We start from the raw sequence: 14,321 nt of genomic DNA on the forward strand, positions 1-14,321 counted from the left end.
CTTGGTAACAACAACGGCCAAGGAACATTTAATTTCCTAAGAACAACAGAAGACACCTACTTGATAGATGTATCGGTAATAACATTCACTTATATTTCTTCCAGCAACACCACTTGACAAAAATTATTTTAACTTACTGTAATATATAGGAGTTATTTCACTAAAAAATGCTTTAAATGTGGTGTTAATAATGGAATTTCAACCTGCGTTTGTACAATGGCCTAACCAGAATGGTTAAAATTTCTAAACAGGCTGCTATGTTTGCAAAAATAGAACTTGAAACATACAAGCAATGCATCACAGAAGTGAAGTCACTATAACATCAAAAAAAACAAAACATGAACAATGCCTGAAAATAGGTGCCAGTCACATTTCTCTGCCCTTTGGATAAAGTTGTATGACCCAAGCAACCTTGGCTCTATATCATATAACATGCAACAATATGGTTCTTCCCATTTCCTTCAAGGGTGTTTTCTAAAAAAATGCCCAGCTCCAATAATCAGGCTTAATAAACTCAAGAGTCTATGAAACAGTTAACATGGTTCACATAAGAGGTGTTTCTGAGATCACAGCTACACAAAATCACCCTCTACATTACATCACTAAATCTCTACGACCTATTTGCATATTTCTAAACATACATGAACGATGCATCCAATGAAGGTCTCTACGGTAACCTTATTTAACCTTTTTCGCAGACAAGGTGTTTCTTTAGATATATTCTGGAGGCATTATTCTGTGTAGACTGATAAAAGCAGACTTTTTATAAGAACCTGAAATTGGTTAATCTAACCAATGTAGTTTCGTCTCCTAAATCAAATTATAAATGTGCATAAATTGCACAGAAAATTGCTCTTTCATATGCAAATAATTGGGGTATACTGAAAGGAGTCCATTGACAGTTAAGTCACAGTGGTGCAAACCCACATTGTTCTCTGCAGGTAGTAGACAGTTCTTTCCGGGAAAAATTCACAAAAAAGTGTCCTACGTTTATTAAAACAAAGTCAGAATGAAGTGGTTGAGCTCTTAAGCGGTATTTCTGATGACAGAACCCACAATGAATTTATATAATACAATTCATAAAGTAACACAATATCATACCAATGCTAAAATTTTAGTAACATGTCACACAGTACATTTTCTGATCGCCGCATAATAATTGAAATCATCAAGGGTAAACATAGTGCAATTTATAATGAGAATAACTGTCAACTACACATGTTCTTATTTTAATTCAGTTTCCTGCTGTCACATCATGGTGAAAACCTATGAAACAATGCAGTATGATAAAAAATGCGCATATCCAAGTAAATTTATCTGCAATAACGTTCACAAACCTTGATTTCTATTTGCAATAACGTTCACAAACCTTGATTTCTTTAATAACCTGACCACTTACTGTGTGAATTCCTGCCAAGGGTAAAAATGATGCCTACAACAAAGGTTAGTTGATTAAATACTATCTCAATGTAAACACAATCTATCACATTGTATATTAATATGTAAATATATATTTACCAGCACCTAAAAAATAAAATTTATCTCGCAAAGATCATGTGTACCTTGTAAAGTATATACACATTAGCAAGTAAGTCTACTGATGGATAGAATGACAAAAATTTAAGTTGCAACATAATGGAATAGAATGCTGTCTGAGGTGAGAGGTAAAGTGTAAAAATAGTATTTGTTTTAATATAAAACCTTACTAACATCAATGGATACAAAAAAAAAAAAACAAAAAAAAAACAGGTATTAAAATAGTAAAGTCACAATTTCACAGAAGGACAAATATTTTTTTAATACATGAATAATTACATTTTCATACAACGCAATTTCTCAATGCCTATCAATAAAAAAAACTCATGACCAAGATCTATTAACCATTTATTTGTTTCTATGATAATAAGAAGAGAAACAGTATTATTGCAACTAAAAGCATATTTTTTCAGGAATCATAACAGAATACACGGAATGTTTGTCAACGTGCTTGTGATGACACTGAAGATTCTCTCCTTAGAGGGAGATAACCCTAGTACCCCTAAAACACATACATTCAACATGCTGAATGAACATTTACCTGCAAATGGGGTCAAAACTTCTTTCATCGCTCAAAACAGGTTCCTAACATTTTTCAAAGTGGTATGACCCAAGTGACCCAGGTCCAATATTACGCAACATGGACTAAACGAGTCTTACCACTTTCTCCAGTGGGGTGTTTTGAGAATTGCCACACACCTATTTTCAGGCTTGTCCTTTTTGAGGAATTCAGGAGTAACAATCAAGAAAAAAATGCTCAACAACTGATCCATGTATATTTATCACTTAGTAGTAATGGCAAAAATGCCCTTCTTCACACGTGTGGGAATACAATCTAACACACAGAATAACAAGGTTACAAAAATTTGCTCTCTTTAACCATAATTTTCTTCAAATTATTTATTCTGACACACATTCAAAAAGACAAAACCTGAGAAAGAGGTAAGAGTTGTGGAATGATTATAGCTAAGTAAGGAAAGTAAATTAAATGATAGAACTGTAAAGTGCCGAATATTACAAAGATCTATAATTTAACTCACATTCTGAAAAAACTGCAATTAAGCAACATGTTTTCCACTGGCTGGAAACGTCAGACGACCATTAAAGTGGGAGGAAACTGGACAGAACATGGAGGAAACCAATGGTCATCCGCAGAGGAGGCCAGATGCATGAGCTGGACTTGAACTCACAACAAACACATTAGTGAAAGGCTCCTGGGTTAATGTACTGTTCTATCACGCTAGCCACTAGCCTGACACTGTCTTAAGTTAACCCCATATAAGGCTACAAAAAAAAAAGTGCAGGAAAATACCACGCTTTCATCACCTGTATATTCGACATAAATTTTCTTACACTAAAATACTACTTGGCACTTTTTCGTCCTCATTTTAAACCATACTCAGTCATGTACATGTGGAGAAAAAAGTATACATGAATGATGGAACAAAAAAGGTAGAACATCAAAACCTAAACTACACTCACATTTTACACACAGATGTACAGGTAAATTGAGCATAATTACACATTTCATGCAATATACCATCAATATTACGCATCTAGCATTATCATCAATATTTGCATCTATCTACAGGCGCCATTCATTGTATTTACTCACTGCACTTTAATTATGTTAGTGTCCCTAGATACAACAAAAACAAGAGTAAACACACTAGCTCACCACTAGCTGCAATCTACCACTTTGAGTAAACATGTAAGGCTAGTCCATCAGTCAACAAGCTCGCCTCTGACAGGCTTCCACTAGCTTTAATATACTAATGGCACAGCTACCAGGTGGATATGATGACCAAAGCAAATGCATCTTTCTACAGCCAGCTCCCTACCATTTCACAAGCTAGCCACGTGCAAACCACTGGCAGGTTAATAGTAAGCTACTGGCTACTAAGCCACTATGCTATTTTTCAGTAAAACTTTCGGCACTGCTTGCAATATGCACCTATCTATAAGGTATATTACTTCTAGCACTATAATCATGATTATCTTTAAAGGAATAGTAAAAAATACTGTCTCCAATGAGCAAGGTTTATCATTTCTTTAGGGCACAGGCCTTGTGTCTTGTACATATGTAATAAATTTATCATATGATCATATGGTAACATAGCAACTGTAAACTGACAAAACAATGGACACGCCTCTTATGTGTCTTTAGCCAATAAGGAATCGCGACACACTCCTCTGCCTTGTACACATTCTTTATGTATGAAAACATCGTGAAAACTGGTACAAAAATAACATAGTCAGGAGTCTGGTACATGAGTACCGAATTTTATTCTGTGGGCTTGGTTATATTAAACTGTTACATTGGGCGTGGCTAACAGACATGTGGGTGTGGCTAACTTTCGTGTGGGTATGGTTAGATATGATCTGCTCATTGATCAATTTAGCTCATTCCTGTATACATGTACCTTTCAAATTTTTCACTTGTCTGAGGTCATTCATTCACAGAGTACTGTAAAGAGAATGATTTCACAGTGTTATTTCAAAAATAAGGGCTTGAAAATGCACCAAAAAAAATCCTATGGTTTTTTGTTGAAAACTAAAATGCCATAATCATCATACCAGCTTGGAATAGACTTGTAAAACGTGTATATGAATGTACTCAAACAGTTGAACCACAGGATTAACAAAGTTGATCCTCTTTGCGATACGGGCGTATGGTTTATCTGTGTGTGACTACCATGGCAACCAGCATTGTCGGTGTTATGTTGGGAGGGCTAAGAGGGCTTTTAGTAAGTTGAATCTCGATACTGATTCATACCTTCATAATCATAAAAGTAATCAACTGGATCTATTTATCCTGCAGATTTCTCATTCTGATTTCCTCTCCAGGCAAACTGTCTTCAGTCATCGCATCTGAACGTGTAAACAGACTTCTCCGACGATCAGAAGAAGGTCTCCCATTCTTAGTCTCTTCACCTTCTTCCTGTTCTGTTTTCGAAGACTGCTTTTGTTCAGGAATATCTGGCATTGTACTAAACGTTGACACATCAGCACCACCTAGGAGACGATCCGCAATTTTCTTCCCAGCATGACCGTCAAGCCCAGAAAGATCCACAGACATAGCTTTGTTAGGTCGTGCACCTGCTGCTGCATCATCAGTGCTTTTTGGTGGACGGCTTCCCCCTGCCCACGACATGCAGCGCTCCAGCTCTGGGCGCCTTGTCAGTGCGTACTCCTGCAGACGCCGGTTGCGAAGGTGTTTCTGGCGAATATGCTCCAACATGTCTGTCTTGTCTTCCCGGGAAAGGTATGGGTCGTACTTCAGATGCATGTACTTAACAACAAACAAACAGCGAAGATTTAATGTATATAGAGGATAAACACACCCAATTGCTGTATGTACAGGTATTTATAATTTACAGCTTCTGTCAAGGTCCACTTTCAGACGCACATAGAGCCCGTAAAATAATACTTACTTTCTCTTAATCAAAATTCCGTCCCCCACTCCCACCCCCCACCCAAACCTTCCTAAGGGGCCCTATGAGGTGAATAAATCAATCAGAATCAAGGAAAAGTGATCTTTAGGTGAAATACTATATTATGTACTAAATCAAGGCATTTAGTTGCCACAATATGGATGAAATAGTGACATGTATAACGTATAATCATTCAATCAAGCCATTTCACAGAGCCATGGATATATTTCTTAGTTCTACACTCTAAAACACCGACAATGTTTAATATTTGGCTACACGCATATATTTCGAACATATTCTTTTAAAATTTAAGAAGCAAACTTTGCTGAACACTGATTTCCCTGGTGTGGTCATAAAATGTATTCCCCCCACTTACCGATCTTGAAGGGTTTTTCACTAGATACTTCCTCAGTTCTTTATATGTCAAAACATCTGGGTTGCCCTTTCGACCTCTTTTTGACCTCTTCATGGCAGGGTCACTCATTTTGATCTCTGAAAGGCACAAATGAGGAAGTTTATATGCTCTGTGGCATTTCTCGATCATATTACGATTATTCTGGCTGAAAATGTTGACGCCATTCAGGGATGAGTTACATCTACCAGCAGCATTACACCTCCGCTAAAAATGGCATCACCCTGGAATTTCAAAAATGATGACTGTGACATGACATAACAATCAAGACAGATCACACCGAGATTTACAGAAAGGATTGATATTATGCATTTTTTTCAACACTGATCACGTTCATGGCATTCCATTTCAGATGAAATTGTTGTGGTTAATGATATGTTTATGATAAAACAATTACTGACCTTCCATTGTGTTGATACATGGATATGCTATTGCCCTCTATCAACAATATCAACCGAGGATGCATTTTGTCTTTCTCAGGTTCACAAATTCATGTATCAACAGGATGGAAAATCAGTAATTGTATATTATCACGTCATATTCACATGGAACTTGAGTAGAATGTTAATATTGCATACACATGTACATGTTGATCTAAGTCAGTGATCTGCGAAGATGTATAGACAAATTTTATTGAAATATGTACAGGACATCAGGAGGTGTGAACCTGTGCTCTAAGCGCCTCAACAGTGGTAACTTCAAACTGAATGGCCATTATTCAGGCGCACGATTACATCATGAGAAAGATGTGTGCAATTTTTCATGGAAATGGGTAAAGCCCTTTATGAGGAGCTATGTGGAAAATATGCTGTATGTAGATACACAGACATGACAGATACACAGACACGACAGATACACAGACACATCAGATACACAGACACAACAGGTACATAGACACGGCATGAAAGATAAACAGACACAACACAAAAGATACACAGACACGACAGATACACAGACACTACACAACAGATACACACACGACAGATACACAGACACGACAGATGCACAGACATGACAGATACACAGACATGATAGATACACAGACACAACAAGACACATACACACACGACAGATACACAGACACGACAGATGCACAGACATGACAGATACACAGACATGACAGATACACAGACACGACAGATGCACAGACATGACACGACAGATATACAGACACGACAGATACACAGACACAACGCGACAGATACACACACGACAGATACACAGACACAACAGATGCACAGACATGACAGATACACAGACACGACAAATGCACAGACATGGCAGATACACAGACACAACAGATGCACAGGCACATCAGATACACAGACATTTCAGATACACAGACTTGACAGATACACAGACACAACAGATACACAGACATGACAAATAAACAGACACCACAGATACACAGACATGACAGATGCACAGACATGACAGATACACAGACATGACAGATGATATTTATTTATTCATTTGCTTGGTGTTTTAGGCCGTACTCAAGAATATTTCACTTATACGACGGCGGCCAGCATTATGGTGGGTGGAAACCGGGCACAGCTCGGGGGGAAACCCACGACAATCTGCAGGTTGCTGGCAGACCTTCCCACTTACGGACGGAGAGGAAGCCAGCTTGAACTCACAGCAACCGCATTGGTGAGAGGCTCCTGGGTCATTACGCTGCGCTAGTGCGCTAACCGACTGAGCCACGGAGGCCCCCCACATAACAGATGAACAGGTATACACAGCATACCTGTAAATACTGCACGCTTTCCCCAATTTTATTGCAGGAGGTATAAAACTGGGCACAGAATATACACGAATTCCAAAATATTTCTAAAATACCATGCTGGCTTGAAAGAAAATTAAAGTGTCCTGTTCCCTACCAACTTGTGGGGTGTCCAGTAATGCTTCTCCGCTCTCATCTCCAGGCATGCCAGGCTGTCTGGCCATGATGCCAGATTCACGCAAAGTTTGACTGCAATCATACCACACAGATACAATATCAATCAAAGGAACAATCATACCACACAGATACAATATCAATCAAAGGAACAATCATAACACACAGATACAATATCAATCAAAGGAACAATCATAACACACAGATACAATATCAATCAAAGGAACAAACAAAATGTGACTAAACTAGCACATTTCTATGCACCAGCCATTTATAAATGTCTTGACATTATTTTTTTTTTCACTTATGAAATTTTTTTTATTTATTTATTCTATGAATCACTGCTTTCATAATGGGACTTTGGCCTTTTAGAAAATATTAAGCTACACATATAATATTGGACACCATTATATTTTAACATTACTGCCATGACGTGACACTAAGCAGGAAATTACTTTACACAGCAAACAAATATATAATACACGCCAAAAGTTTGTTTTTTAAAGTATCAGTCAAAATTTTAATTGACACTAAATTTATAGCTTATTTAACTGAACATGTAAAATAACCAATTTTAGACACAATGGTAACACAGATTCATTCATTGAAACAAGAACATCAAAAATTGTATCAAAAGTGTCATCATCATTACAAGATACATTGGCTACTATAGATGACAATGACACTGATCCACAAAACCTCAATTGTCTCCATGTTTTAGTTGTGCAGCATCACATTAATCCATGCCTGAACAATGGCAAAATTGACAACAGTAAAATAAAGTCAGTTGGGATTTTGTATACCAGTACACAGAATCAAAAAGGATTCCATGAATTTCACTTTAACAAACAGAAGAAATATTTGTGAATAAACTAAAAGGCACTTCTACTATATAGCAGTATACTACATGAAATACAGCTTGTAATCATCTCTGTAGTCACTGATTGTGTGATTTTGATTCATAATCTTAATCACAGAAACACACAACAGAATGGTTAGCCGAAATCTACTTTACACACAAAAAGGGATAAAAGACCAAAGAAAGACAGCACCTTTTGCTGCCAAGCGGCCATCCTCCCTGTGGAGTTTCTAACTTAAAGTAAAGGAAAGCTACAATGTGAAGTGAGGTTCATCATACAGACAACTGAAAACACTGCGTAAAAATACTTTCACTTATTTTTCAGATTTTTTTGAGAGTGTTGAGAGGCATTCAGATATTGGAATAGTAAGGTGGGCTTTATGAGCCATATTGGCAGAATCTAAGAACTCTGATGTCACATCACTTTTTTCCCTGATGTTTAATTACCAGAAGGAAGGAATTTTTGGGAATCTTTTATCAGTTATCTATATATGTTGATATATTGATTTTGAAATGTGGTGCTGTTAACACAAAGTATGATTAATACAAGCAGATTCTGACAATAAATTTACAGCATATGTATGTTCGTTTGTAAATTCTTGTCGATCGTGCCATAATTTGTAGGTGGAAGCTTTTATTTATTTTTTTTTTTGAAAACCTATGTTGTGAAATTTCTATTTAATCATTCCCTATTTTCAGGAGCTGGTCACTCTGCGTGTAACCAAAAAGTGTTATTCCATTTAGTGTCGTGATGAGAGTTGGAAAAACTCCCTGTAAGGTCAGAGTTCCTAAAATCTTATAGTACGGTCTATAAAGCCCACCTCCTAATTCAAATGTTTGAACGCCTTTAACTCTCTTCACAAAAATCTAAAAAAAAAACATGAAAGCATATTTATGCATAGTCTTCAGTGATCTATTTAGTGATGCCAATCTTGATTTTCAGAGGTTTTTACCTTTAAACGAAACTGCCAAACTTAAAAAAAAGTTTCAAAGAATCTCACAAAATCAAACAAGAACATGGAATGAATATGAAAAAAGCTTCATTCTATTGCATTAAATAGAAGAAGGACCAGGAGGTTTATACACTTGGCAGACATAAGGCACTAGCTAAACACACAGTACTACAAACTAGGGTACACATGTATATATACAGCTGGTTCCAGGACCACAAAATCTTTGGCTCAGCACAAACTTAGTCCTTATAAACTTTCTGATCTTTGTTTTGCCCACTAAGCACTTTTTTTCATCTTTGTCATGACAGCTGATTACTTACTTTTATTTTTGGTTAAAACAAAAATGTCGAAAAAGGTCAGTCAAAACATTACCAAAGACAACAGTTCTGAAGTTTAAACTTCTCTTTGTGCTGAGCCTAACTCAACTTCATGCTTCAGAGCATATTAACCAGGTGCACAACATCCTGCCTAAAACTACGTAATAGTTAGTACATCCAGTACACACACTCATGCTCTGTGATATTAAACTGTTACTGAACCTTAATATTAACTTAAAATCATGCTTTCAAACTGCTGTTATTTTCACTATTTGTTTTCACTTCACACAAACCAACTGAAACTCTAGAAGACATGCATACAAGCCGTATAAATAGGCTTGTGTGCACGTACATATAGAACGTATGGTATTAGTGCTCATCCAGCATGCAAGGGTTCTGGTTTGGCTGAACATTTGGGGCTTGGCTTGATATCTACAAGGGTTTGGTTCTACACAGGGTTGAGCTCTCCACCGCAATGGGAATACTGTGGGATTACTTGAAAATGTGGTTGAACTATGGTTGGTCTTTGTAAGATAGTCTATAAAGTACACGTAAGATGACGTTTACCTCTGAAAAGGCGAGTGTATAAGGAAAATGAGGTTTTTCTACACAACAAACTGGGCTATGTGAAGATGAGGTCTGTTTGCAAAATGGTGGCCTACGTGAAGATGAGGTTTGTCTCTGCAAGACGGGTTACGTAAAGATGAGGCTGATCTGCGAAATGTTGGGACTACATGAAGATGAGGTTTGTCTGCAGGAGTGAGAGAGTGAGTGCTTGGGGTTTAGTGTCACACTTAACAATTTTTCAGTTATATGACGACAGAGTCCTTAGGGTGCATGTAATTTTCCTTGTTGCAGGACACACTTTCGCTGCTCTATGATCTAGTGCTGCTTCACTGAGACGACTTACAAGGCAAGTAAGCCGTCCCGCCCGAACCATTATACTGATACAGGTCGACCAGTCGTTACACTCTCCCCTTCATGCTGAATGCCAAGCTAGGAAGCTAAAACTTCCTCTCTTCAGGTCTTAGGTGTGACCTGACCCAGGATTGACTCTGGACCTACCGTTGTCTGCCAGACGTTGGGATACATGAAGATGAGGTTTATCTGCAATATGTTGGGCTAGGTGGATATGAGGTTTGTCTCTGCAAGATATTGGGCTGGATGAAGATGAGATTTATAGGGAAGACGTTGGGCTGAGTGAAAATGAGGTTTGTCTGCAACACGTTGGGTTTTGTGAAGATGATGTTTGTCTGCAAGACATTGGGCTATGTGAAGATGTGGTTTGTCTGCAAGATGTTGGGGTACATGAAGATGAGGTTTGTCTCTGCAAGGTATTGGGCTTCATGAAGATGAGATTTGTATGGAAGATGTTAAGCTGTGTAAAGATCAGGTTTGTCTGCAAGATACTGGGCTAAATGAAGATGAGGTTTGTCTGCAAGATACTGGGCTATATGAAGATGAGGTTTGTCTCTGTCTTATAACAGGTTCTGAGCTATTGTGGTTACAGCAGTAATGCCAATGAAGCTGATTAATATGGAAATTAATGCACAGATGGAACTGAAAAGGTCAGAAGGTCAATTGTATGACACCAAAAGTCACCAAAATTTTATGAATTTCCTGTCAGTAGGTTCAGAGATAGGCCATTCATAAAATGTTGGTAGTTATGCAAATCATGTTGATTAATATGCAAATTAATGCATGTATAGAGGTGAAAAGCCCAAAAAGACACATGATCATGACAGCAAAAGTTCACGTATTTCTTGTGTATATGTTCATAGATATGGTGAGCACAAAATAGAAGTAAACGGACATTTCACCAAAGTTAACAAAAATTGCTGAATTCATCTGCTACAAACCCAGAATGCAAGCCGATTTGGGGATTTTTGTCATTGTTATTATGCTACATAAGTCAGGTAATGTTGGTGTAAACCATCCAGTGCCAGAGCGTGCTTAATATTTACAGCCCCGGCACCAGCATTCCAGCCTGCTGAGAAGCACTTTTAAGCATGTGTTTAAACAATAAACGCTCTAAATGTCATAACTTGAAACACTTACAAATGTTTTATTTTGAGCATCTGTGTATACATGACACACCATGGCACAAAAAACAGATGCCTTTGGATGCCAAAAACTAGTCAATAAGCTCGAGTATACACATACACTGTACATTTGCTCTACTATAGACTGAAGATGATGTAAGGTATGTTTAGCTATATAACGCCTACATATAGTCTGGCAGCAAACTTGAACTGAAACACTGCCACCCAGAGAATTCAAACACAGGTTGAAAACCACTAGATTGAAGTAAGAACTGTCAGACGTTAGCAGTATTTCATATCAGAAAGTATTACTGTAATTTTTCAACCTTTTCGCATGTTTACAAGGTGTGTGTTCAGGTATATTCCGAAAGCCTTATTCTGTGTAGACTAATAACATTATACTTATTGTGAAGCGTGAGAACTGACCAAACCAACCAATGTTGTTTCGTCTCTGACACCAAATCAAAAATGTTCATACACTGCACTGAAAATTGCTTTTTCATTTTTAAATTTGAATTTTTCTTCCCTTAACAAGCAGCTACTAATTCCTCTCTACAATGACATCATGGGACCTTGAAAGTCCGTGTCATCTGTTGATATACGTGAGCGATGGGTGATGTCAAGCCTTCTTGCATGATGTCACACCAGGCCAAATTGGAAACCACAGAAAACTTTTGTTTCTGTATTACATCCCCTGGAACTATTAACAGCGGTTTTAATGCATTGCAATTTGTTTATAATTTAGGCTTGTACAAGACCTCGATCCTTGTCATTTAACCCTGCTTTTATGACAAACAGGTCTTAACAATGTATGAATTCTTCACTACAAATGTACAGGCAGATTGCAGAAGATAACAGACCAGTTTCCATCAGCTCACACTTAGAGCAAATTGCTTCCACAACACTACTTATACTAAATATTGAGCCATTTGCAGAGTAGATAAGTCAAGGTCTGCCAGCAACCTGCGGATGGTTGTGGGTTTCCCCCGGGCTCTGCTCGGTTTCCTCCCACCATAATGCTGGCCGCCGTCGTATAAGTGAGTACGGCGTAAAACACCAATCAAATAAATAAATAAATAAATAATTCAAGCTAATATTAAGGCAATGGACATCACTTTGCTAACACATCTACACGTAGCTGAACCCAGCCAGCCAGCACAGCACCAATCACATGCCACTCACAGAATAAATCTCAGAAAAAATGAAAGCTGAAGATGATCGAGTCTGGCCAATACCATCATCAAAGCCACTCACAGAAAGCAGGATTTCAGTTAAAGAAAACAGAACACTTCTGTACATGAAATTGTTAAAAACATACAGGTTCATGTACATCAAAGAAGCTAATAATAAACCCTGCTTTTATTATAATTACTATGTACTGTGTCCAGCTTACACCTCAAGCCAAAGCCCACCGAGCCCTCCAATGATAAGCTGCCCGCAGCGTGATTTAAGCTGAAGACAAGTGGAAATTTTAGCATGTGCGAAACAACTCAGAAACTGGTACATCAAAGGAGAAGGCCTAATGTGATCAGAGTAATCTCACACTCCCTTAATCTATTAAAACTGATTATTTAAATACTACTGTAATTTTTCAATCTTTCCGCATGTTTACAAGGTGTTCATTCAAGCATATTCTGAAGGCATTATTCTGTGTAGATTGATACAATTATACTTTTTGTGACACCCTGAAACTGGAAAATTAAACTAATGTAGTTTCGTCTCTAGAATCAAATTAAAAATATGCATAAATTGCAATGAAAGTTGCTCTTTCATATGAGGCAAGGTTGAGGAATTAGGGGAGTAATCGAAAGAAAGCAAGAATTCTTCTAAAATTTTTCTTTAATACCACTGCTCCTGTTTTAGAATTGAACATTCACAACATTTCTCCTTTGAGCACTGTTGCTGATTTCATCTAATATTCTGATTAAAACTAAAAGGAGATCGCCAAACAAAACAAAAATCACAGTTTTAATACTGAACAAAATGTGATTCTTTTCTTAGTGTGATTGATAAAATTCACTGATTTCATATGATATATCCAAAATTTTTTCTTAATAAATGGAAGATGTATGCAAATGATGTATGATGATATCACTCAGATGAATGAAGATATATCTTCTCTCCTATGAAATACACCTTAGAAACATTTTTTGATGCTGTATTTTGCTTAAATTTCTGGGGGCAAAACTGCACTTTCAGAAGCATACAATGTTCCAAAAATGATACTTCTGACGCCCAGACCTAAGTTTTTAGGATAAGAAATTTATCAAACTCTATATTGTCCCTGTAAGGTAGAAAAAAATCAGGTACAGGAAAAATGCAGTACCTGTAATTTAAACTACCTTAAAAAAACATTGAAAGACACTTTCTTATTGATTCAAATACTTACAATTTTACAATTAATTCCCTGTTATTTTACAAAGACAAGCAGTAAACAAATACGTGCACTCAGGACATATAGATGTACAATAGGGAAGCGCGTGATTTAAGCCTTTCAAATATGCCTCTAGAAACAACATTTACATGCATACTGAACTACGAAAATGTCTCCCAAGAAAAATTTTGAAGCGGGTGGAATATTTAATAGCAGTAAATTTCCAAAGTTGTACCATGGCCAGATTAAGACGAATTTAATCGTAGCATAAAAAAAAGACTATCAAACCAAAAAGTTTTTTAAAAATTACCCTGTGATGCCATCATTCATTTGCATACATACATACAGATGTAGGTCTAATAAGACTTGTGAAAATGTTTAATACATACTGAAGTTTTCTTCAAAGTTTGTTGCTTTTTCTTTTTCTTTACAAGACAAAAAGAACTGTTTGGGATCTCCTCTAACAGATCATGATCTACAAATATCCTCCACAA

General features: G+C 37.0%; 1 protein-coding gene across 1 annotated transcript in view; it reads right to left on the reverse strand.

The window, feature by feature from the left end:
- Positions 1–3,082: 3,082 nt before the first annotated feature.
- Positions 3,083–14,321, reverse strand: part of LOC135478981 (probable Na(+)/H(+) antiporter nhx-9) — a 65,390-nt gene continuing 54,151 nt past the window's right edge. The window contains exons 23-25 of the mRNA XM_064758671.1: positions 7,266–7,357; positions 5,347–5,462; positions 3,083–4,828 (exon numbers count right to left, since the gene is read on the reverse strand). Coding sequence (XP_064614741.1) covers positions 4,343–4,828; positions 5,347–5,462; positions 7,266–7,357 — 694 coding nt within the window. The 3' untranslated portion in view covers positions 3,083–4,342. The remainder of the gene's footprint in view (positions 4,829–5,346; positions 5,463–7,265; positions 7,358–14,321) is intronic.

Source organism: Liolophura sinensis, chromosome 12 (assembly GCF_032854445.1).
Source record: "Liolophura sinensis isolate JHLJ2023 chromosome 12, CUHK_Ljap_v2, whole genome shotgun sequence".
Classification (NCBI taxonomy): Eukaryota; Metazoa; Mollusca; class Polyplacophora; order Chitonida; family Chitonidae; genus Liolophura; species Liolophura sinensis.